Below are 26,111 nucleotides of genomic sequence, written 5' to 3'. Positions count from 1 at the left end.
ATGAAGACTTAAGCTCTTGAAGGAAGAAATTTCCATAATTAGATCTGTCCTAAAATGGAATGGTGATGGTGGTAGGTGATGAGTTCCCTGTCACTGGAAGTAGTCAAGTAGAGGCTACATGATCACCTATCAGGAATGCTGTCGAGGGACACCAGCATGGTTCAGTTGGTTAGGCAACTGATTCTTGATTTCGGCTCAGGTCAGGATTTCAGAGTCCTGGGATGGAGCCCCATGTCCAGCCCCCATGCTCTGCGGGGAGTCTGCTGGAGATTCTCTCTTCCTCTCCTTCTCTCTCTGCCCCTCCCCTGCTCCTGCACTCTCGCTTGCACTCTCTCAAGCACCCTCTCTCTCGAATAAATAAATAAATCTTTTTTTTTAAAGAATGCTATCAAGGGATTGTCACTGGGTAAGAGTTTGAATAGTTGAATCCTAAATTCCCTTAAAACTCTAAAACCCTAAGATGCTTTCTTCAATGAGTAATGTGAGATTTCTCCGTTCTATGGATGGATGAAGGTAAGGTGTGAAATGTGGCTGAGGGTACAGCTGGGTGGAAGGCCGTAGAAGGAAAGGAGTACCACTGAGAGAAATTGGCAAAGACGTTGGGTGGTTTATAGAAAGAAGGCTCTGTGCAAACCAGAGATGGAAAGAACGCAGGGGGGAAGTTTCAGATTTGTGTCGATGTGTGTGCCTATGTGTTATTGCATAGGCTGCAAATTTTTAAAGCTCTGGATATTTCGCATATAAATCCAGGTTTCCCATTTCTCTCGGAGAGAACTGGCACACCCCTTCCCACGCAGCAGTAACAGGAAGAGCTGAACAGCAGGTCCCGTTTCGTGAAAGACGAGCTGTCCTGTGGGTTTCAATCCCCACCTCTCCCTGCTGCCCAGACCCGGCCCTCATCCCCCATCTATATTCCCCACTTGGTCCCTGAAAGCATTTGGGTTTGCAGCCACAGTTTTAAAATTTCACACGGGCTCTTTGGAGACAGAAACCGGGTTTTTCATTTGGGGATCATTAGCCTGTGCTTAGCAGATTCTCAGTAATGTTTGTTAAAGGATCCTCGGGGGGAAAAGGATGACAAATCAGAATAATGGTGACATGCCACATCCCCCTACCTGGATCTCAACTCCTGGAGAAGCCTTCCCTAGAGTTCTGTGCTTCCAGGGCCCCATGAGCGTGGCAGCCTGTGAAGCTAGGTTATCACAAATTGGCTGCCATCACTTTCATTTTAATAAATCAACATGTAACACTTGCGTTAACAGTGCCCTCAGAGCTGTTGGAACGGTGACTTCTAACATCCATTTGTCTATCACATAATTGGCCTGTTGGTAACATTTGTAATCTGATTATTTCCCCTTTGGGGTTGCCCACCTATGCTGATTAAGCTCCTTTGTCTGCAGATATGAAAATGAGCAGCCATTTCGAAAGGCAGCGGAAGAGGAAATTAACTCTCTGTATAAAGTCATTGATGAAGCTAATTTGTCAAAAATGGATCTGGAGAGTCAAATAGAACGCCTGAAAGAAGAACTCTGCTTTCTGTCAAGGAGCTACGAAGAGGTAGGTGGGGGCCGGGCCGACGCTGGCTTGGTTGCGGCCCAGAGGCCCGCGCCTGTCTGGCGGAGCCGGCCGTCGGTGAGGCTAGCTCCTGTCGGCCTGTCCCCCTCGCCTGCCCCCGCGGGGCTGCGGACCAAACACGCCCGAATCCTTGCAGTGGGTGAGTGACGGCGGGAGTCTCCAGTGCAGACGGCTCAGGCCCCGGGCTGGGACACAAGGGGAGGGGAAGGCAGGTCCACGCTGGAGAGTGAGGGGGCCCGTGTCGGGCTGGAGAGAGAGCATCCCCGACCTCAAGGCCTTGTATTCCAGGTCTTTTTTTCTTTTTTAACGCTGCACTGAACGAACAAAATAACTCTGAAGCTAGACCCGGGCTGGGGTTTGCACGCACTCGTTAAGGAAATTCCGTCAGCTCACTGAGTGACAGGACTCAACGGGACCTCCCCCCATGACTCCGCCCAGCTGCCGGCAGAGCCGCCCGACTCAACCACCTCCCACGTGGCACTGTCTGAGCGGACCTGGAACGTGCTTTCAGCCAAACAAGTCAAAACCCATTTAACTCCGCTTCCCTTGGGAAGTTCCTTCTTTCGTCCGCCCTCAGGCTGACCACGGGCACTAAGGCCGCTTCCTCCTGCTCTTAGCTCCGCCGCTTGCCGCCACTCTCCGCCACTCACCCTTCAGTGGCCTCCCAGTCTGTCCCAGCCTACTCTGACTTTACAGAATTCAGACATTTCATCTGGCTGTTGTTGCTTCCCCTGTGTTGTTTTGCGGTTTATGTATTTTGATATTTGCTTTGAGGGGGCCCGGGCTTGCGAACACCGGCCTGAGAAACGCCTCCTTCTTGCCCAAGACTGTGGCATGCGTGTGGCGAGGGGACCGGGGACTTTGCCAGTCTCTGTGAAGCCCCATGTTTGGCAGGAGCAGAACGAGAAGCACAGGGGTGCCCACAGACCCGGGCTTCTGCCGGCTGAAATTCTGTGTGCTCTCCTTGTCCCCTGGAGCTCACCTGGAGTGTATATTGTCATTCGCAGGATGTGAAAGTGCTGTACAAACAGCTGTCAGGGTCTGAGCTGGAACAAATGGGTGTACCCATCGGCACTGGTCTGGACGACATCCTTGAGACCATCAGGATCCACTGGGAGAAAGATGTCGAAAAGAACCGGGCGGAAGCAGGGGCCTTGCTCCAAGCCAAGGTGAGGCAGGACCTGCTCCCTGTGCAGAAGGAGGTCAAGCAAAGGTGAAAAGCAGTCAACATAGGAGAGAAGAAATGCAACAGTTTCGATCTCATTAGACATAAGAGAAATACAATTTAAAATAGTAACATTTTGCTTCCCTGTCTAAAGGTAACATGTTGAAAATGGTAATACTCAATGCCCACAAGTGCCTGGTGAAGTAGGTTCTCCCCTATATTACTGAGGAGTATAAGCTACTATGACATCTTTGAGCAAGGGAATTGATGATCTGTGTCGAGAATCTTGAAATGCCCCTACTTCCAGTTGAAGAATCTAGACACTGTCCTAAAGAAATAATTGAAAATATAGATAAAATTTATATCTAAATGTATTCACTGAAGCATTTATTATAAGAATGAAAAAAATTAGGCGGAAAGCACATAAATGTTTAATAATAAGAGTAAGGCTAAGCCACAACCTTTCCATGCAATGAAATACCAGGGAGCTATTAGAAATATTTACGAAGCATTTATAACAACATGGGAAATGCTCACGTAATAAGGTCAAGTGGGGGAAATAAGAGAGTACAGAAGGGTATGTACCAGGAACCAACAAACTTTTTCTGTCAAGCACCAAACAATAAATATGAGGCTTCCTGGGCCTGATAATCTATTACAACTATTCAACTCTGCCCTGGTAGTGTGAAAGACAAAAGGTAACACATAAGGGGCGGCTGGGTGGCTCAGTCGTTAAGCGTCTGCCTTCGGCTCAGGTCATGGTTCCAGGGTCCTGGGATCGAGTCCCACATCGGGCTCCCTGCTCTGCGGGAAGCCTGCTTTTCCCTCTCCCACTCCCCCTGCCTGTGTTCCCTCTCTCACTGTGTCTCTCTCGCTGTCAAATAAAAAAAAAAAAATCTTAAAAAAAAAAAAGGTAACACATAAGCATGGCTCTGTTCCAATAAAACTTTATTTATAGAAACAAAAAGTAGGCTGGATTCACCTGCAGGCTGCAGTTGGCCAACCCCTGGTAGACATAGTAGAGAGCACTCAAACAAAGAAATGAGGCATCAAGAAAAAATTAGAAAGAAAACATTAAAATGTATTGGTGTTAACAGTGGTTGTCTTTGGGGGAGGGACCTATGTGACATGTTGAGATGTTTTTTTCTTTCTTGTTTTTGAGTATAATATTTTTTCAAGTTTTTCTTAAGCAGTATGAGTTATATGCATGGAGGGAAACAACTTTTATTAAACCTGGTAAATAATAAAGGAATTAACCAGAACATAGAATGCACAGGGTTTGTTCTTCCTTTCTCCATCTCCCATCCATGTATGACTTGGGGATTCTGAGGCACCGGGCGAGAAGAACAGAAGAGGAAGGAAAGTGTAGAGAACGTATGAAAAATAAGGTAGCTTATTTTTTTGAGAGAAAGCAAGCAGGCTCTTCCTGTGCTCTGGGTTACTGTTCAGTAGGTCTCAATCCCAGCTGCACAGCAGAATTATCCCAGAGCATTTTCAAGAATGCTCATGCCCAGGCCCCATCTAAGACCAATTAAATCAGAAGAAGGAGAGGGACTTTGTGACTTTTTTTCCAACTCTCTGGATGATTCGAATATTCAGCCAGGCTTGAGAGCCACCAGAGTTTATAAAAGCTACCAAAAAACAAAAAAACCCAAGGAAGACCTTTTCTGTTCTTTGTTCTCCCATGCCCCCTCAGTGCCCTGCCCCCTCAGTATCAACAGGAACCTTCCCAGCAGGGTCTTCACCAATTCTGGATCCATCAAAAACATCTTTACTCCGCCATTTCTCCACCCCGCCCCCCATCTCCTTTCAACAGCCCCTTTTCTTTCTGACCTTAATTCCTTGAGCCAGGTCACTGCAAACTCTTTTTAGGGCAAACAGTGCCTAGTAACCTCACAACAGGCAGTCTCCCACCACCCCCCCAACCAGGTGAGAGGGGGAACAACACAAAGGGAAAGTGAAACCAAACCATAGATTTGGTTTTGGTCCCTTGCTTCTTTTTTAAGAGACTCATGAATATTCATAATTCATGACCTTAGCCACCAGAGCATCCCCTTTCTTCACGTCAGAGGTGAGGAAACAGATTGAGAGAGGGCAGCTGATGTCCTGAGGTCACATGACTGGCTGGCAGCACCCTCGTTCCGCCCTCCTGGCTCTAGGGCCAGGCACCTTTTCTCCACATTGGGTAGTCGGTCCTCTTCCGCTCTGGTTCCCAAAGCGAGAGCTCTGAGGCCCAGGAGTTTGCAACCTTGCTTTTGTCCCAACACTCCTGGGGCATACCCCACACTGCAGTGATTATTTATTTATGGAAGGGGGATGGGGCATGGTAAAGAACAGAAAGAAATCCTGCATAGTGTGAAAAAGAAAAAATCCTGGCCATTATTACTCACCCTTCACCCTCTTGAGAATCATCACCAGCCCAACGGTAATTCAAGCATTAATTCTGAGGAGATTCATTAGTGTTTTTTTTTAATAGAGTAATCTGAAAGCTACATCTCAGAGAAAACAGACAGTACTTGTTTTCATTTGGCTGATGCTACCGGGGCCTCTTGCAGAGAGGTGGAGATCAGAAAATATTTGCAGAATGAGTGAATTCCTCTGATCGTCAACAGAGATCAGAACTGACAGCCAGAAGTCCTCCAATAAATAGTTTTGTCAGTCGCTGTCATGCCCTTGGGGGCTGACATTTGCCCATCCTGAGCACCTCTTGTTGGTTTCTTGGCAGCAAAGCATAAATGTGTAATGGCTTAGCAGACACTCCTTTCAAACCTTTTGCAGAGAGCGTACAGACATGTATTTAATTACCTTTCAGCCTGGGGAGGCTGAAAATTAATTGACATGATTAATTTATGTCTTTGTTTAGGTTTCCCCAGAAACTGACCCTGTGTGAGACAAATATTAAAGAGGAAATTATTTATCTGGAAGTTGGGGGAGGAGGGGGACAAAAATACCAGTAGAGAAGAAGTAGAGAAGGGAACCAACAAAGAACTCACTAACCAACCAGCACCCACTGTGGGAGACGGGACTCTGCACCCACAGGGTTTCTGGGGAACAGTACAGAATACAAGAGAGGGGAAAGGTGAGGAAGCTGGAGTAGTAATACCATCCCCATCAGACATCTGCCGTCTGCTAGCAGAGTGACCTCTCAAAGACTTCAGAGAAAGCTCTCCAGGCAAAGGGTAGAATCTGGCAGTGGAATGGAAGGGTGGGGAGAACCACATGTTTTGGGATAAAGGTTCCTGAGGGATAGAGGTTGATGCCATCAGCATCTGTTCCCAAGTTATCTGCTAACTCCTCTTAAGTCATTAAGCTTATAAAGAGGTTCGGGCTAGGTTCTCTCCAGCCTCGGCCATGGATGTTGGGAACTTTGGTAGTCCAGCTTTTGGAGCTTCTCAAGTTCTCAACATAACTCCATGTTTGGGGGGGGGGTCAGTTTTGTCCAGAGAATTTCTGGAGGGTCTTCCAGGCCGGCCCTCCCTTGTCTGCTTGTTGTGGTTACCCAGCCCTAGGTATTTGGGGATGCTTGGGGAACCACAGACAACATGCCATCCCACCCTCCAGACCTCCTGGCTACCCACGGAATACATTCCCCTGTCTGCAACCCACAGACTCTAAATGGGCCACCTTGGGGAATATGGGAGAGCCTCTATCATTCACCTCTTTCCTAGCATTCCTATGCTGAGATGTTTCCATTCTGTAGCAGCAAGACAAGCTCTGTTTTGCGTTCTTTTTAAAAAAAATTTTTTTTTAAGATTTTATTTATTTGAAGGAGAGAGAATGAGAGACAGAGAGCATGAGAGGGAGGAGGGTCAGAGGGAGAAGCAGACTCTCCACTGAGCAGGGAGCCCGATGCGGGACTCGATCCCGGGACTCCAGGATCATGACCCGAGCCGAAGGCAGTCGCTTAACCAACTGAGCCACCCAGGCGCCCAACCATTTTCTTTTCTTTTTTTTTTTTTTTTTTTAAGATTTTATTTATTTATTTGGGAGAGAGAGAATGAGAGAGAGAGCACATGAGACGGGGGAGGGTCAGAGGGAGAAGCAGACTCCCCACTGAGCAGGGGGCCCGATGCGGGACTCGATCCAGGGACTCCAGGATCATGACCTGAGCCGAAGGCAGTCGCTTAACCGACTGAGCCACCCAGGCGCCCTCTGTTTTGCGTTCCTAACCTCCTCCCTGGGATCTTCCTCCTGGAAGCCTCACTCCTGGAAGCCTCTTCTCTGTCCCTTGTTCACCAAATTGGGAGGATGTGTACAATAACCAAAGGCTTATTCAATTACCAGCTCCAGCTGGTGTGGTAGGGTAGGAGGTGCTGACAAGAGAGAACTCAGCTTCCTTTCAATAGCCCCTAGGGGCCAGGAACCCCACAGCAAATGCACCCATGCTGTCTCTTCTGATAGTGGTCTGCACTTGCCTCAGATCAGTTCAAGGGATTCGTGGTCAGGAACTTTAAGGAAGCTGTAACCATCCTGCCTTAAACAGCCAGGTGTGGAGACAGTTGAGCATGGAGAGGTGAGCAGATGGAGATGAATCGTGAGGTTTCTGGTTATTGGTAGGCTTAGAGCTGGAAGAGACATTAGCCACTGACTAGAGCAGTGTCCTCTAGTAGCAATTTCTGTGAGGATAGGACTGTTGTGTAGTCCGCACAGCCATCCAGGATGTGAGCCACTGGCCACATGCACTGTTGCGCACTGGGAATGTGCCTGATCCAGCTGAGAAACTAAGCTTTTACTTTTATTTAACATTTATTAATCTTTATCTAAATAGCTACGTGTGGCTAGTGGCTACCATGTTGGACAACATAGGTCTAGATCTAACCATGAACAGATTAGGAACCTTAGATAACATGTCTCCATATCATCCACATTCACAAACAATAATTTCCCCTGAAAGGGCAAATATTTTATATAGGCTGCCATATCGACACCCTCTCTTTGCTTGCTTGTACAAAGAAGAGTGAATATTTTCTAGAATATATGAAATTGGATTGGAATGGGTTTCTACTAGTCAACTGGGGTCACTGGCTCTAGATGACAAGATGGCCCGATGTGGTATCACCACGAGAGCCAACGGGGAGAGTTCCTTTCAAGGAGAATAGAAAGAGCAGAACCCCTAAAAGCATCTGTAATCTAGGGGTCCCTGTGTGTTGATGAGTTGGCTATAATCCCTGATGTCTCTTCAGTGAAACAAGCCATGGTCTATTCTGGTGTGCTTCCTGCAAGCACTGAAAGGGAGTCCTCTAGCCTTTCTAGTATGTCTCAGGGAGGGCTTTGCAAAAGGGCCCCAGCTCACTTTTATTTCATTTTTCATATACTTGGATTTTATGTAAGCATTTTTAATATGTAATACCTTCACTTGTTTCAAAGTTCAAAATGTACAAAATGATACACAGTGAAAAATGACATCCAACCCATGTCCCAGCCACCCAGTTCTTTTCTACAGGGTCAGTCAATGTTATCCTTTTACTATGAGTCCTTTCAGAGATACCATATGCACATCCAAGGAAATATGTATATATTCTCTCTCTCTCTTTACACAAATAGTAGTATTCAGAACATGCTGCTTTTTAGATGGCATGATATTATACCACAGTGGGCAGCAAACTATGGCCCACAAGCCAAATCTCACCCACTGCCTGTTTTAAGTAAGTTTTATTGAAACCCAGCTTTGCTCATTCACTTATATATTGTCTATGGCTGCATTTGCATATACCAGCAGAGTGGAATAGTTGCAATGGAGGCCATATGGTCTCCTAAACCTAAAATATTTACTGTCTGGCCCTCAACAGAAAAAAATGCCTGTTCTAGCAATGGATATCCCAGGATTTATTTAATGCCCTGCTGATCAATATTTAGGTGGCTTCCAATCTTTTGCTTTTATACGTTAGAATACGTATGTCCCTCATTCCCCAATATAGAAATATATTTGCTGGATAAATTCATAAGATGTGGAATTGCAGGGTCAAAAATTATGCACAGTGGTAATTTTGATAAATATTGTCAATTACCCTCAGGAAAGGTTGTAACAATTTACGTTCTCATCAGAAATGTTTGAGAGTGCCCATTTCCCCACATCCTCACCAATACTGTGAGTTCTCATACCTTATGATCCTTGTCAATATTAGAGGTAAAACATGGTTTTTCAGTGCAGTTTTATTTTGCATTTCTCATATTATAAGGAAGGTGGAACATCTTTTTACATGCTGAATTCCAGCCATATTTGTTCTTGTGTATACTATCAGATCCTATCCCTTGCCCATTTTTATTAGGTCTTGGACTTTTTAGTACTGGTTTGTAGTGACTCTTTGTACACAGAAGAAATTAGTCCTCTCCCTGCAATATGTTGTAAATATGTCCCCAGCTTGTCAATTGTCTTTTTACTTAAGTTATGATGGTTCCAGGTGACTATAGGGTTACTATAGGAGCTGGGAGGCCAGGATTGGGTTCCCGTCACTGTATGTTACAGGAGCATAGCCAAGCTGGTTAGAACTGGGAGACAGAGTGAAGGGAATCAAAGTAGTTGTTAAAAGGGAAACTAAAGAGACTGTTGCATTGAGGTAGGCCCTGCCTATCTTTCACCTGTTCTTTACCCTTACCCAGTACAACATGTATATTGTAGAGGGCAATTCCAGGCTCTCAGCCTCCACGTTGTGTTTCCAACCCCACAGCTGGTCGACAACCAATATTTGAGTGACTATCTGTATAGAGGATCCCCCGACACGGTAAACTCTACATACTACCAAGATATCTGCACTCACTCGCTCATTCAGACTCCATTTGTCAAGCACAAAGCAGGTGCCAGGCCTCGTGCATGGGGCTGTGGGCACAAAGTCCCTGGCCATTCCTGGCCACCCGATTCTGAGATCTCAAAGCTATCTTTGGTATTTCTCAATGGTATTTCTTTCCCATGAAAAGGGTAGGGACCTTACTTCCAAAATAAGAGACTTGCAAAGATAAAATAACCCAAATCCCTGAGAAATTAAAGTAGTATGGTTTGCGTTCAACACTTATCAGTCTCTGAGAAGAGACAGAGCAGAGGAGTCCCTTCTTCAGAATGGGATGATCTCCATGAACCAGAAGAAAAATACTATCGTTTAAACTTCTTCAATAATACCTTAAGAAGAAAAATGTATTTTTCTCTTTGGAACCACGCTCACTGCTGAGCCTGTTCCGCCGCCTTCTTCAGCAGTGTACCCTTCCTTATGACCGAGGGGCAGCAAGTCTGCAAAGCCAGGTGTCCCTCGGTGTGTCCTTGGGCAGCTTCCGCTGAGGCTGGGAATTGGGTCCCATAGCCTTTTGTGAGCCGCTTCAATGGCCAGGCAGTTCTTGTGTCAATCAATTCAAGGAGACACTTGGCTTAGCCTCGCCAGGCCAGCCCTCCTGCCAACACTGAAGTTCCACCGAGTGAGACATGTACTTCTTTTTAGTTCCCACTAAGGAGAACTCGTGTCTCAGGTGAAACCAGATGGCATCCAGCCTTCTCCCAAATAAATCCTACATCTGGCTCGAGTAGGTCAGGGGTGTGGATGCTGCTTGTCCACAGCTATCCTTAGCTAAATAACATTTATATGATACCCCATGGTCATTATAATACTGATAGCTAATCCTCCTAATGAAAAGGAGGTGAGATTTCATTCCATTGCTGGTGGACCCTCCATTTCCATAGTCCCTAACATGTGCCTAGGACACACTGTGGACCTTCAGTAAATGTGTTGGGCGTGCCCGAGGTGTAAAGCACCATGTTAGGTCCCCAGGGCAGACAGAGGCATCAGGAAGAAGTTGTCCCCCGCACACAAGGTACCTACAATCTAGTGTGAGTTTGGCTGAGTGCAGGTGGCAGGAAACGGAGAGAAAGACCATTCTTCTCCAAGGCAGAAGACAACATGCTTGAGAACAGCTCCAGCAGAGCATTTAGTAAGCGTGTACCAAGTGCCCAGACCAGGCTCTAAGCCCCTGACAGGCCTGTTCTCCTTTCATCTTCCCACCAGGAGTTAGGTATTGTGATCTTATCCATTTCATAGAGGAGGGGACTAAGGCACAGAGAGGTTAGTCACTTCCCCAAGAACACACGGTTCCAAAGTGGTGGAACTGAGATTCAGACCACACTCTGACTCCAGAATCATCACTCTGAACAGCTAGGTTGTCCTGGACAGATCACATGGAGTGTGGGGGAGTCTTGATTCAGTGTCTCATGGAATGTGAGGTTGAGAGGCCTTTGTCTTGAGGGTCCAGAAGGTTAGGCCAGACCTTTGTCATGATCTTCCCAAACCATGATTCTGTGCCCTCCCTGTGGGATAAGATTCCTCTGTGATACAAGACGGGGAACCCCTGTATCCCCAAGGAATCCACTGCTTTCCCTTTTTCCATGATAGTGAACACCATGAGATTAGTGTGATCCTGTGAGGTCTAAGAGGCTGCAGAGCAAGGCAGTCAGCTGTACTCAGCAGCAGAGCAAGGCTCTTGTAAAGCTCTTGTTCCCAGCTGCCAAAACAGAGAGCTTGAGCGGACTGGCTGAAATCCACACAGCAACTGCTGGAGAAAGGCAGAGTACACATTTCAGCCTCTCAGCACTCATCTTGGACACATGTTCTGCTAAGAACACCCCTGCATAGCAGAGGGATGGGTTTGGAGATGGCCCTTTCCCCCCTCCATGTGGGGACTCTCAAATACTTCCTCCGACTTACTCCAAAGCAGGCTGCTTTGCTTCTCTCCCATCCATCTTCCATGTGCACTTAATTTAAATTTTTTTATTCAAAATTTTTTACCCTATTTCAAAGTGTCAATATGCTCTCCTGTCCCAGAAATATAGATGGAGTGCAAACACGGCAGCCTAGCCCCTGCACAGCAGAGCCAAGATTTCAGGCTGGCTTGAAAGCCTGGGGACCAACATATTTGAATCTCATTAACATCCTAGCGACTGCACTGAGCAACAAACACAGTCCTACTTTCCTATCCTCAGGGTCTAGAATGACACACCTGCTGTATGGTCTGTGAGGAGAAATCCTGAAGGCATTGGGTTGAAATGGAAATAGAAGTAATTATTAATCAGGAAGCATAACTCTAAAAGGCCATTGGAGAAGAGCAGGTAATACATTTAGGTGAGTTAAAGCAGTTGACTGTCCCCAGATGAAAGGCAAGTATCACTTGTAAGCTGATTTGAGAAGGTACTGGGCATAATATAAAATGACACTGAATCTCATAGTGATCAAATTCATTTTTTTCTCTTTCAATCTTAATTAAACCGTATAAGAAAGAGTCCATTTGGTGCCAGTAGGTCATTAACACTTCTCTTATACTCATCAGTCTCATGTTTCAACAAAGAGAAAGCAGGCTTTGGGACTCAGCAACATGGTGGGCAGCATTTGCTCAAATATAATAACATTGGTTTATTTTAATTTTATTAATTTTTCAGCTATTTGTTGTCTATGACCAGTGATACAGTTTTACAGTTTTATTGGTTTCCGTAGCAATCTAGAACTTTGTTCCCATGGACCAGGCATCACATGGGAGTTTTAAATGCAGATTCCTGGGCCCACTCAGATCTCCTGAACCAGAACCTGCATTTTCACAAGCTCCCTGGATGATCCTGATGCACATAAAATTTGAGACCTTATCTACAGTTTCCATTTTAAACACATTTATCTACAAAGAGAAAGTGAATCAATGTAAATAAAAATTGTTTGAGTCAGTATTCATATATGTGAAAAACCATGCTGCTTGTCGAATGTTTGGGAAACACTCCGATAGAGCATTCATCCCCCCAGAGACCAGTGCATACCTCTGAATACAGACCACTCATTGTCTGGGTTGAGAGGAGGGCAGATCATCTGGGGAACTGTGGTGATAGCCTTGGCCAGTGGATTTACCCCAACCCACCTACCTAGGCTTTGAAATTTGCTTTCAGTGGGACTTGACTTCCACTCGTGCCCGCTTCTTACCCAGGGCGTGCTGGTATGTTTCATATCTGCTCTCCGAGGACAAATGTAAGCATGTGTATTTATGTGCCGGTCAGATTCACAATACCACGTAAAGGAACATAGAAGTTTCTGTTGATGTTTTCTTTATATAATTTTAGAGATAACATAAATTTTAGGATAAAATACGTACTTTGCTTTTCCGTTTGCACCTATACTTTCAGTGGGACTAGCTATTTCTTGCAAAATCTGCCAACTGTTTTTATAATTCTGTCATCGACAATAATGTCACAAAATCAGATTACAAAATAGGCTCGATTATTAATATCCAATTAAGCAAAAAGTCACATCAATGATAAATGAGGATAGCTCTGATATGAATTTTGGTTGATATTTCCATTAACCTTAATGAGTCCTTTCATCAATGATATGAGTAACTTCTTTTAAATCAGATAATGGTTTGTAAATACTGGAAAGATATTCCCTCTAATTTTTTTGCTATTCATAATGCGACAGCTATAGACATGACCCATTTTAAGTTTAATCTGCTTTATTAACATTTTCTGCATCCCTTTAAGTCTAGACAGTCAGCAAAACAACAATTCAATCCCTGATTTGTAGTGTTTGCCAATTTCCATGAGGTAAATAACTCTCACCCCAGCTGATTTCAAACTCCTAAGTTGAGGTAAATAAGCACAGAGTTTGGAAGAGATGCTCAGAAGCTCAGCATTAAATGTCATTTCTACCACACAGCTCCCATCGATATAAATAACTTTGATAGCACAGATAATGATAAAATGTAAATAAATTAGCAAGTGATGTGTTTGGAGTATTTGTTACCATTTTAACATAACTTAATTGTAAGTGGATATAATTTAATTTTTAATAATAGCTGTGTTTACCGACCAGCTTACAAACCTCCTGAAAATTTAACCCTCTGCTCTCAAGAGCTCTCAGGAGCGGGCTCCAGCTGCCAGCTGGCCCCCTGGCCGCTCGGTGCACCCGCACCTCCTAGCTCCGTCTGTCTGCCGGAACCCGGCCCGCCCACCGCCCAGCCACCCACACAGCCCACCGGGCCAAGTCCCAACCCCAAAGACAGGGAGGGAAACGGGGCGACCCATCACAGCAGGACTTGACAGACCACGAGGAAGTTTGAGAGGGGTCCACCTTCACTTTGGGGAAGACAGCTCCACTTTTGGGGGTCTTGATGGATTGGCAGAAGCAGCGGCTTTCAAACCTGGTTGAGAGCATAGTTCTGGCATCAGCCGCGGCAGGGAGTCCAGCTCTGTCCCTTATAAGCCATACGATCTTGAGGAAATAATTCAGTCTCTCTGCCTCGGTTTCCTCACGTAAAATAGGAGTAACAATGACACTTGCTTCATAGAGTCGTGAAGATTAACTGAAATAATGGACACTGTCAATGGAGTGCTTGGCACAAAATAAGTGCTTAACGTGTATTAGTTATCAGTAGTAGTATCCAACCTACAGTGGCTTTTACAAACTCATTTTTGGCTAATATTACTTTTTACGTATAGAAAAATATATGCAGTCACTATTTGCGTACTTTTAAGGCTCTAAAAGTTTCCGCATGTATAACCTAATGGAAGCCTCATAGGTACTCTACTCGCTGTCATTTGCTTTCTGTGGACAGGGACTGGGGCTCAGAGAGGCTGAATGATGGTCCAGGGACACACAGCCATGGACTGACCAGTCTGAGCTGGGCCCACAGCTTCCATTCTCCTTTAGCTGATCCCAGACTTTTAATGGACATTTTTGTTGACCTCTTTCTAGCTCTCACACAGGAAGAACTACACCTGAGATATGGGCCCTTTGACCTGGGTTTTCTTAGTCAGTCAGTTAAATTGGACTATTTTTGCATAACCCTATAAATAAGTATTCATATGTAGTAAAAATGGTCAATCCAGACAGCCAGTAAACTAGGAGAGAAAACAGGGTTTTTTTTCTCCCGTATCACTGGCTTAGAGACATGCGTCAGAATGTACCAAAGATGAATGAAGGTGATCTCTAGTTTTTCCCCTTTCCTCCAGCAGAGAGAAAGAGTAGCAATGACCTATCCCCTGAAAGTATGGGAAAGAATCAGACTATGTCCTTGCTGAGGGAGAAATTGCGAAACACAGACCTTCCCCTGGTGTTCACAGTTGTGGCCAGACTGGTTTTTACAAGGAAACGGGGACTATCAGACCAACTTGGATAGTTCCTCATTTGAAGAAGGTGTGGGGCAATCAGCACTGGCTGACAGCGTTGGAACCGGTTACGAGTTCTCTGAAAGGCAATTTGGCAACATCCATCAAAATGGCAAATGCATACCCTTTGACTCAGCAGTCCCGCTGCAGGGATTTACCCGTCAGAGATACTCCCGTATGTGGAAAGTGAGGGTTGTAGGGTTATTCTTTACACCATTGTTTGTAACAGGCGAAGACTGGAAACAATCTAAGCGCGCATCAGTGCAGGGCTTCTGAATAGTTACGGTACTTCCAAACAAGGCAGTATTATGGAGCCATTGAAAAGAATGTCACTGATCTATATATACTGGTAGAGAATATTTTCTAAGATATATTAAGTACCAAGGCAAGGAGAGGATGATCATATATATTTACTTATAAATATATGAAATATTTCTGGAAAGAGGTATAAGAAACTGGAAACAGAAGAACTGGGTAAGTAAAGCATGGGACAGAAGGAGACTTTCTTCTATAAATCCTTCAGAAAAAGCTTTTGAATTGTATTCTACTTGCATGTACTCTGTGTTCAAACTAAATAAACGCTTGGATACAAATCGGTGGGGGCGCCTGTGGAAAAAGGGATCTTTCCATCTGCCAGTTGTTTGCTCGGAGTCAGAGGCCGTGGAGCGGTCCCTGGGGAGGGCGAGAGGGAAGGGGGGTTCGGGCTGTCCACGCTCCCCTGCTCACGCGGAGACCTGACCCTCCACAGCAACAGGCAGAGGTGGCCCGCCGGGCGCAGACGCAGGAAGACAAGCTGGCCGCTGCCCTCAGGCTGGAACTGCACAACACTTCGTGCCGGGTCCAGAGCCTCCAGGCCGAGACGGAATCCTTGCGGGCCCTGGTGAGTGGGCCGGGAGAGCCCCGGCATTTCTTATGTCAATTTTAACTCTCAACTGTTGAGCTGTAGTCATCTGGGTCGGAGTTCGCAAGAGATGCCCACCTCCCAGCAGGTTGAGTCTTGAGGCCGGAAAGGGTCAGCTGATACCGAACCACAAGTATGGTGAACGCTGTTAGTGCCCCACCGAAACACCCGACACCAGGCCACCGCTGTGACTGTCGACTGCTTACACCCCTAGATGCCCCACTTGTCCAGAGAATGGGCCTCAGCCAAACAGTGCACACCTGGCCTGGGCGGTTAGGCCCGCCTCCTCCAGCCCTCAGCCAATGACTAGCTGAGGTGGGGTTTAAGAGCCCAGCCCGCTTGCTTCCGAGTGGAATGGGTTGCACCCTGTAATGCACACTCGCTGGCTCTCTGTGGGATCAGGCTGTACCAGATTCCAATGGAGACTCCTCCTGGCTTTGCGCCTTCCTGGGCCCTATCCTGCTTTCCTTGCTCCCCTTTTCTTGAGAGCAACCCCTTAATTATTTACATGTACCAGGATCCCTGCCTTAGGCTCTGCTTCTGGGGAACCCCGAACTAAGACTAGGAAGCTCCTCAGACTCACTGGGATTTGTGGGAAGGTCTCCTGCATTATTTATTATTAGTAGTGATTAAAATAATTATTAATAATTTAGCAATTCACCCTCTGCTCTCTGGGGTCAACTGAAGTTATTAGGGTACCAAGCCCATAGCTCCTGCTCGATGCCCCCTGCGGGGGCCATGTGTACTGATTTGAACCACAAGTGTGTTGTCCACACTGGAGTGCATGAAGGGATGGTTCATGTAATCCTTGTGCAGCTGAGGTGGGTCTGGACTCCACTGAGGCCCAAGGAGCCCCTGTCTCCCATCAGCTTCAAGCCTTGGGAAAGTTCCAATACTATCACTAGTGCCCCCTTTCTTCTACCACTCCCCATATACCCTCCTCATCTCAATTTTGCCACCCAAAGCTGTTCCATCACCAAACCAGCAGCCCCACCTCCCAATGCAGTCTTAGTCTACCATCAAGTTAGCTCAAGGATTTATTCTAGTTGGTTCCCTCAGAAACAATGTTTTCGGTGCCCGTGGCCAAGATCATTCCATCACCCCCAGTTCCCCTCCTCACGTGTCTTCAGTTCCCTTGGGTCCACTGTCCTCTGACCAACAAGGTCACAAGCTGCCCAGTCAGCTCAGGGAGATGTTCGTCTTGCCACAGCATAGCACAACATGATACACGTCTCGTTGCTACATTCTGTGATGGGATCAGGGTCAGTGCGAGGGGATGTGAGAAAAGGATTTGAGGTGAGAAAAATCGAGAAACTACAGCCTAAAACAATGCTACTTTAGCTTAAAAATTGTCTGAAAGACATTGCATTATTTACTAAGTTATGTGAATTTTATGCTCATCAGTTTTATTCACCTACCATAACCCTTGATCCTAATACTAGGAGTGCTGCCTTTTGCCCAAGCCCCTTTAAGCCTGGTTAAGGGGCTGCCATTTATTCCCCAGATGTCCTTGTGGCTGCCAAAATTGCCTTCTTCCAGTGATAAAAAGTGCCAGGCAGGGATGCCTGGGTGGCTCAGTCAGTTAAGCGTCTGCCTTCGACTCAGGTCATGATCTCAGGGTCCTGGGATCGAGCCCCGCATCAGGCTCCCTGCTCAGGGGGAGCCTGCTTTTCCCTCTCCCTCTCCTGCTCCCCCTGCTTGTGCTCTCTCACTCTCTTTGTCAAATAAATAAATAAAATCTTAAAAAAAAAAAGTGCCAGGCAAAATATTGGGCATATACTCAACCCCACATCATCAGAAAAGCCTGGATGAATTGCACCTGGATGGAGGTGGCGCATTACTTAGCCACACATATACTGGCTGCCTACTGTGTGCTAAGCCCTCTGTGAGGTAGGTCCCAGGGACGTAAACATGAAGTGGATGGTTCCCGTCCTCTAAAAGCTCATGACCAGATTGGGTTCCACCAAATGACTGAACACGGCAGAGGGTACTGTGCTCCCAGAGCAGTTGCTCCCAGCAGCCTCCGTTCTCAGCGAGCGCCAGCCTGCCCTCACCTCTGTCCTTCGCAGACGCTGTCACCTGCACCATTCTGCAGGTAAGGTTTAAGTCCCCGAACAGGAGATCTTCTGTCTTCTGTTTCCAGCCTCAAAATGTCTCTGAAGTTTTATCCACTCTCTCCTCCCTTCAGTAAACTTGCCCTGTCTACTGTTGCCCCATCTGGGACATTCCTCTATCTACTGTCCCCTCTCTTCTGCATTTTCAGTGTCCCTCCCCCCTGAGATTGCCTGGGGGTAAAAGAGAAAGCCTTCCTTCGCCAGACCTTCCAGCACCACCCAGTGCTTGGGCTTCATTCACAGACCAGCCCAGATTCTGCAGGAAGGGAAATGCCTAGAACTCACCCTTTGCTCTCCTACACTTGAGCCTCTGGACATGTTCTTCCCATGGCTGCAAGGAGACCCCTCCCCCCAACTCTACCCACCTCTACCTGTCCTCACACCCTTGGCACAGGTGAGGTAGAAGATACGCAAGTGCTACACCCAACGAAAAGCCTAGATCACAGGTGGGGTGACCTCTCCACCTGCCAGCCATTTGCATTCAGAGCCCTGTGGTTCATGTGGTTATATCAGCTCATCCACTGACATCACATTAACTTCTTCAGGGCAGAGACCATGTCTAATTTGTTTCATGTCCCCAAAGCACTTGATGAGTGTCCAAAATGTAATTTCTTCAAAGAGATGCTAATAGTCATGAGAGCATGCTCACCTGCATTCTCTCATTGGACCTTCATAGAAACACTGAGAAGTGTAGGGGGCTGGGACTGACATCCCATTTTGCAGCAGAGCAAACTGTGGTTCAGGGGTTTGCCCATGAACGGGAGTAACAAGTGGAGGGGCTGAGCCCTTCTGGCTCTATTTCTCTACTAGACCACAGCGGGCTTCTGGAATTGGGGATTGGCACTCACTCTGGAATCTGGAATCTTGACTCCCCTACTCATTAGCGCAGTGATGTCTCTAAGATTCTGTTTTCTCACTTGCGAAGTGAGGATCTGTTTGGGTTATCATAAGCATCTGCTGTGTTGGTGGCTTAAGACAACAGTAAAAAATGTGTTCAATTGAGGCGGAGTCCGGCAGAGACAGCTGGGCATCTGCTGGGGCCAGACCATCCAAGAATGGTGGCTTCCGCTCACATGTGTGGGGCCTCAGCTGTGCATCTCTTTTTCTCCCTCCATGGGGCCTGTCCAGGTGGCTAGCTCTGACTTCCTCAAATCATGGCAGTCATGTAGTCAGACTTCCGATGTGGCATCCGGCTTTCCTCAGAGCACCCGCACAGAAGCTACCAGGCCTCTTAACACCTGGGCTTACAAGTCCCTGAATATCACTTATACAGAACTCTGTTGGTCTTAGGAGGCACGGGCCATCTCAGATCCCACAAGAAGAGAAAGAAACGCCACCTCTTGATGAGGCAGTGGCAAGGCCACCTAGAGAAAGAACACGTGGGATGGAGACAGGGATTGCAGCTGTCTTTGGAAATGTGATCTGCTGCCAGATGGAACAGAATTTACCTCATAAAGTCAGGGGGATGATTGATGAAACAATGCAGGTCAAGCACTTAGGACAGTGCCTGGCACAGAGTGAGCAGTCAATAAATGGTATCTATTACTGGTTATCATTGTAAAATTATTATTATAACCCCGGGTATAGCAATCCCAAGTTGGCATCATCTGATCACCTCACTTAAACCCCATGGTCCTGCCTGCTGGAACCAACCGAAAGAAAACTCACACCCCCAACCAGAAGACTTAGGAGTAGTGACATGCTGGCTGTGCTTGGGACCCAGGACGGGCTGCCTCTGTCCCCTGCTAGCTGGTAGATCAGAGCTCTGGTCCCTGGGCCTTACAGCCGAGGTTAGGAGCCCAGACAGCCGGAATAAGAAGCACACCTTTCTGCAGCTTTCAAATGGACAGCTCAGTCCATCCAGCCATCCCTATTATCCTCGGTCAGAGCAGACTGCCCACACACAGGGCCCCCGCAGCTCATGCAAACCTCAGACAGGCGAGCTGGTGGCGCTTGCAGCCCCCTTTGCCAGCAAGGCACTGTTTGTATTGGCAGCCAGGGACCCGTAATGGTGCTTAAAGCCTACTGAGCTCTGTGTTCCGTCAGCTCAAATCAGGAATGGAGCTCAAGGCCAGAAATCACATAAGGTCACTATTTTTACTTTCTGGAGGGCTTAGCAATTCAATCTCCAGAAACTGGGGAATAAGTGTGCTTATTGTTGTGTTGAGCTGTGCTGCTGTGGGGGCTGGAACTGGGAGACGGGCGGCAGTGGCCTGGCTGCCATCACTCGAGCCCAAGCGTCTCTGTGAGAACCAGGCCAGGATGTCAGGGACTTAGCGGGAAAAGCTGGACCGGGACTCTGAGGATGGGACAAAAGAGACAGCGAACCTCTGATAGGCATTTCCGCGAACCTACATTGGGCAATGGTCCCTAAGTCATCAAAGAAAACCTCAGGCCACATGGAGAAGTCACCTGTGAACATGGAGCAAAAACTGTAGACAGATGATCCAAACGTGATTCCATGAAAGTTTTTTCCAAATCACAGCTGTTACAGGTCCAATGTCAACACTAAACACTACAAACCAAGCAATTTCCTGATGAACAAAGGAGGAAAACCCAGAGAGTTTGGAACAAGTGATTCTCAAAGTGCAGGTGGCCATTTCTGCATCTTCATTGCCATAGAGGGGTTTTCAGATCTCACCAAAATAATAACCCTAGACCAGATACTGATCCAGATTTTTTTTCTACTAGTCACATTTTTTGCCACCTGTAAGTATACCTAGGATGGGAATCTGACTCAATATTCTTATATCCTATGGAATTAAGATGGTTTAAATAAGATGATATGGTGGCCCCTGCTTAACAGGAGCCATGATTCAAGATGGCATCCTGACCAAGAATCTTCCATTTCAACCACAGTAATCAAAAGGGTATGAAAAATCTCCTCTTAGGGGGCAGGGTACAGAAAGTTGTATTATTGAGATTTTACTCCAATTTGAAAAGATACTTATCTGTTGTTATGTGTCATATAAAAAAAGCCGGATGCTAAATTATAGGTGCACCATGATGACAACTACTAAAAAATGTTAAAGATAGATGCACACAGTTTTTTAAAGGCGTTTATTGGTCAGCCCTACAGTGTGCAAGGCTTGCTATATGGGAAGATGAGGTTTCCAGTCTAATGGGGAGACAGGTAGGGCAATAAGTGTAACCATAATACAAGTGCTGTCATCCTGGCAACACACCCGTTTGAGCACCTACTCTGTGCCAGCCCCTGTCTTATCATGGGAGTTACAGAAACTTCCTTTCTGCTCTCAAGAGTTCACCGTCTAGTAGAGGAAACATGCCCCTAAGAAGCTCAGCCCACTATTACAAGTTTAAGGGCATGCATGTACTTGGGCAGCCATGGAAACCCAAAGGAGGGGCCCCTAACCCGGCCTGGTGGGGGAAAGGGCAAGAGACAATCAAGGAAGTCTTCCTGGGGGAGGTGACCCCTAAGCTTGGACTTGGGGATGAGTAGGAATGATCCAGGTGAGAAGGAAGGGGAGATACAAATCCAGATTCGGACTTTGGACAGAGCACAGTGGCTGCTATGTGGAGAATGCAGGGACAGGAGGAACTAGAGACCAAGAGATGAGCTACAAGCTACTGAGGTTACCCCAGGGTAGCAGTGATAAGCATCCATCCTGGGCACCGGTGCCTGGGGGAGAGAGGGCATAAATGTGAAAACTTTCCAGAATATATAAGAGGCAGGACTCCATGATGATTGAATCAGGGAGGGGAGGAAGATGAGGGACATGGCTTTGCCAGGTTTCTAGTCCATGCGAACTCACCAGCGGAAGCACAGATAGGAGAGGCAAACAGGTTCCGAAAGAAGCCAGTGGCTCCATTGTGGACACGTTGATTTGAGGTGCCCTTGGACTGTATACATTTCCAGGAAGAAATTCAGTAGCAGGTTTATGCTCAGGGGGAGAGGTCTGTCCTGGAAACATCAATGTAAGAGTCACCGGGAGAGAGACAACTAAAATCATGAGGGTGGCAGAGACCAACCAACGCTTGCGCAGGAAAAATGGCTCAGAGAGAAACGGGCTCAGGACGGGGCAGTGGGGAGCCCACAGGGAAGGGGCAGCAAGGGGAAGAGGCATTAGCCAAGGTGTGCTACTAACACACTAAAGAAAAACCTGCTGAGTATATATAGGCCAGAGACATTCATTCTAACTCCGGCAATCTGGGCAAGCGTGCTGGAGGAGAAGGCATTTTAACTGAACGATGGAAGGGGTTTCAGCAGTAGAGGAGGAAAGGACCCCCCAGGGAGTGAGAAATCATGAGCAAAGAGGCCCAGAGGCGGTTCAGAGAGCAAGATTTGTTTGAAAAAAAAACACCTGCAAACTGCCTCCCCTTGTGTGTATGTCAATTTCTCACTCTCATTTTTTTCTCACATTATCTTTCTCACTCATTCTCTCTCATCAGTATACTTCATCTTTCTGCCTCGCCTTCTTCCCCTTTTCTCTATCTTCCTCCCCGGGCCCCCTCATCAGAAACATCGGTGAATTAGACTAAACAAGAGTCTGGCCTCCGGAGGAGGATTCATCATTCCCCCCGTAAGCCGGCCATTGTCCTTGGAGTAACGGTCAGCCCAGGCCCAGCGCAGCACTTCCCACAGCTGTGCCCAGCTCCCTCTTCGAGGGCCCTGCCTGCGGCCTCGGGTGTGGACTGCGTTCTCTCTTTGGCAGAAACGAGGCCTGGAGAACACGTTGCACGACGCCAAGCACTGGCACGACATCGAGCTCCAGAGCCTGGGCGCCGTGGTCAGCAGGCTGGAGGCGGAGCTCAGGGAGATGCGCTGGGAGGCCGGGCAGCAGCAGGAGGCTCGCGAGCATCTGCGGGCGCGCAAGGCCCAGCTGCAGAGGGACGTGGCGTCCTACCACGCCCTGCTGGACAGGGAGGAGAGCTGGTAAGCCTCTCCTCGCCCCGCATTCCTGTGGCAGCTCTACGTACTCACAGGTTCGAAATTAGAAGTTTCCAAACACTATAGAAGCAACGAAGGTAAGAAGGAGAAATCACCCTCAAACTCCCCAACACACACACACACGTGCGCGCGCACACACTCCCACAGCCTGTGTCCTTGCAGGATTTTTTGTTTCAAATGTATGCTTCTCAATTTAAATGCAATTAATTAACATATAATGTATTATTGGTTTCAGAGGTACAGGTCTGTGATTCATCAGTCTTATATAACACCCAGTGCTCATTACATCGCGTGCCCTCCTTAATACCCATCACCCAGTTACCCCTTCCCTCCGTGTCCCTCCCCTCCAACAACCCTCAGTTTGTTTCCTATGATTAAGAGTCTCTTATGGTTTGTCTCCCTCTCTGGTTTCATCTTGTTTTATTTTTTCCTCTCTTCCCCTATGATCCTCTGTTGTGTTTCTTAAATTCCAAGTATCAGTGAGAGCCTATGATAATTGTCTTTCTCTGATTGACTTATTTTGCTTAACAAAATACCCTCTAGTTCCATCCATGTCATTGCAAATGGCAAGATTTCATTTTTTTGATGGCTGCATAATATTCCATTGTGTGTATATATATACCACATCTTCTTTATCCATTCATCCGTCGATGGACATCTGGGCTCTTTCCACAGTTTGGCTGTTGTGGACATTGCTGCTATAAACATTGAGCTGCACGTGCCCCTTCGGATCCCTACATTTGTATCTTTGGGGTAAATGCCCAGTAGTGCAATTGCTGGGTCATAGGGTAGCTCTATTTTCAACTTTTTGAGGAACCTCCATACTGTTTTCCAGAGTGGCTGCACCAGCTTGCATTCCCACCAACAGTGTAGGAGGGTTCCCCTTTCTCCACATCCCCGCCAACATCTGTCATTTCCTGACTTGTTAATTTTAGCCATTCTGACTGGTGTGAGGTGATATCTCATTGAGGTTTTGATTTGGATTTCCCTGATGCCAAGTGATGTTGAGCACTTTTTCATGTGTCTGTTGGCCATTTGGATGTCTTCTTTGGAAAAATGTCTGTTCATGTCTTCCTTGCAGGATTTTTCTATTCGTATATTCACATCTGCAGATATACACATACACACACATGGACATACTTCTACATGTTTGGACATACCGAGGACATACATGCTGTCTGTTAGGAGTACTTTCAACTGCGGGTAATAGACCCTCATTAATGGGGCTACAAACCAATGCTCCTGAAACTTTAATGTGCACTCAGAACACCAAAACCTGAGCATATTTTATTTTTTATTGAACTATAATAAACATGCAGTATCATATTAGTTTCAGGTGTATGATATAATGATTCAACATCTCTAGACATGACTCAGTGCTCATCAAGATAAGTGTGCTCTTAATCCCCTTCACCTGTTTCCCCCATCCCCCACCTCCCCTCTGGTTACCATCAGTTTGCTCTCTGTATTTAAGAGTCTGTTTTTTCACTCATAGGTAGAATTTAAGAACAAATGAACAAAGAAAAAAGAGACAAACAAAAAAGCAGATTCTTAAATACAGAGAACAACCTGGGGACTTTTTTTTTAATGCAGACTCTGCTTCACTAGGTCTGGGGTAGGCCAGAAATTCTTCAAGTCTAACAAAGCTCCCAGGTGATGACTATAACTGCTGGCCCACAAACTACACTTTGAGTGGCAAGGGCACAAACTGTGCTTATTTAAGAGTTCCAGAAATAAGGAGGTCTAGGCCCCTCAGTGATTTCATTAAGGTCCCAAGCTCTTTCATCTTCCTGATATACCATCCCTGATATATGGGCTTTTTGTCTTCATTTCATTACCCATGGTTGCCAAATGCCTACCACAGCTCCAGACTCATATCTTCATTCATGGTAGAAGGGGAGGGAAGAGGGAGGCAGCTCTCTTCTTTTATCAGTGAAGGAAAAACATGTTGAGAAGACCTCCAGTGGATTTTCCCTTACATCTCATTGACCATAACCTGCTCACATGAGCATACCTCCCTGCAAGGGATGCTGGGAAAGAAATTACTTAGCTTTTCCAGCCTCCATAGTGGAGAGAATCAAGGGGTAGGAATGGCATATATATTCTGTATATGTATATATGTGTATGCACATGCACACAGGTATGTGTATATTCGCAGTCTTTTTTTAATGGGTAAGGGTTCCAGGAGCATATGTGTAAGTCTTGGGATTCTGCTTCCTTGCCAGCTTGTTAAGGAAATCCAAGCTTTATTCTATCATAATTCTGTATCTTCACTTTTCCCTCCAAAGTCCCTTCCAAGACATACATTGAATAATGAATAGAACATCAGCTCTGAGAAACAACTTAGTAATTACATAATCCAACCCCTCAATTTCAGAGAGAATACAAAAGCCCAGAGCAGAAAAGGATGTGTTTGTGATCACACGGGGAGGTGGAGGCAGAGCTGGGACTGGAGCCCAGGTCTCCTGGCTTCTCCAAGGTGCTGTGTAACATTTTTCTCCCGAAGGCAAGAGAACTGTATAGAAGCAACAGAATCCTCCCTCTTTTCCAATAGAGAATATGTCATTCAGCTCCTTCCCGACTGTCTTTTTATTGCATTGATTTCTGCTGATTATAAAAGCTAGATGTTCCTAACAAAGCTCATTTTTTCACATGCCCTTGAACATCTGAATATATACATAAAATTGTTTTAAACATATGCAAAAAGTAATGAGTTAGGCTGAATTTACTTCAAGAATATAAGAACTCCACTAGTGAGTGCCCACTAGGTACCAGCTCAGTCTTAAGCTCTTTATCTTCATTTCTCCCCAAAACTCTGCCAGGATGACATCATTCTCCCCATTTTACAGACAGGAGACAAAGCCTCAGAGAGCTGAAGTCATTTGCCCAAGGTCACACTGCTAAAAACCATGGAGCAGGGGTTTGAAACCCAAACTGCCTTGTTCCAAAGGCCAAATGCTTTCCATGAGACTCTTGCCTTTCCTGTACTCCCACTATGACCTCTTTACTAATTTTCATCATCTACAACTTCTCTCACTTGCGTTTTTTGTTTGTTTCAGCGAATGAAGGAACTTCTCTTTTCACGAAGAAAATGCTGCCCCCCTCACCAAGTGACCAGTGAAGTTCCTAGAGGAGTTTCCCCCACATCGCCTAGACTCCCACCACCACCCTACCCTCCCAAGCTGCATTCCTTGCTGGATTCCCTGGTTGATTCAGCTTAGTCTGAAAAGCATCCTGGAAGTGGAGAGGGTCCTTCTGCCTTAATTTAAATAGTCTGTAACTTGATCAACCTTCCTTGTCCCTCTCCAAATAAATGCTTTGTGTGTGGC

General features: G+C 46.4%; 1 protein-coding gene across 2 annotated transcripts; it reads left to right on the top strand.

Moving 5' to 3' along the window:
- Positions 1–1,444: 1,444 nt before the first annotated feature.
- BFSP2 (beaded filament structural protein 2) lies at positions 1,445–26,111 on the top strand. Of its 2 annotated transcripts, none has more exons than XR_010410456.1 (5): positions 1,445–1,557; positions 2,583–2,744; positions 15,607–15,738; positions 22,547–22,859; positions 25,842–26,111. XR_010410456.1 is itself a non-coding variant. In XM_045903763.2 (5 exons), the coding sequence occupies exons 1-5, from the start codon at positions 1,489–1,491 to the stop codon at positions 25,846–25,848; spliced, it is 591 nt and encodes a 196-aa protein (XP_045759719.1). In that variant the 5' UTR covers positions 1,445–1,488; the 3' UTR covers positions 25,849–26,111. The 2 variants fall into 2 exon arrangements, 1 of the variants encoding a protein (XP_045759719.1); XM_045903763.2 differs by having other exon boundaries at positions 22,547–22,767.

Source organism: Mirounga angustirostris, unplaced genomic scaffold, assembly GCF_029215605.1.
Source record: "Mirounga angustirostris isolate CCGP_5_RB_7025 unplaced genomic scaffold, mMirAng1.0.hap1 SCAF_1, whole genome shotgun sequence".
NCBI lineage: Eukaryota > Metazoa > Chordata > Mammalia > Carnivora > Phocidae > Mirounga > Mirounga angustirostris.
The sequence above is the reverse complement of the archived record's forward strand: the minus strand, read 5'-3'. Positions and strand labels throughout refer to the sequence as shown.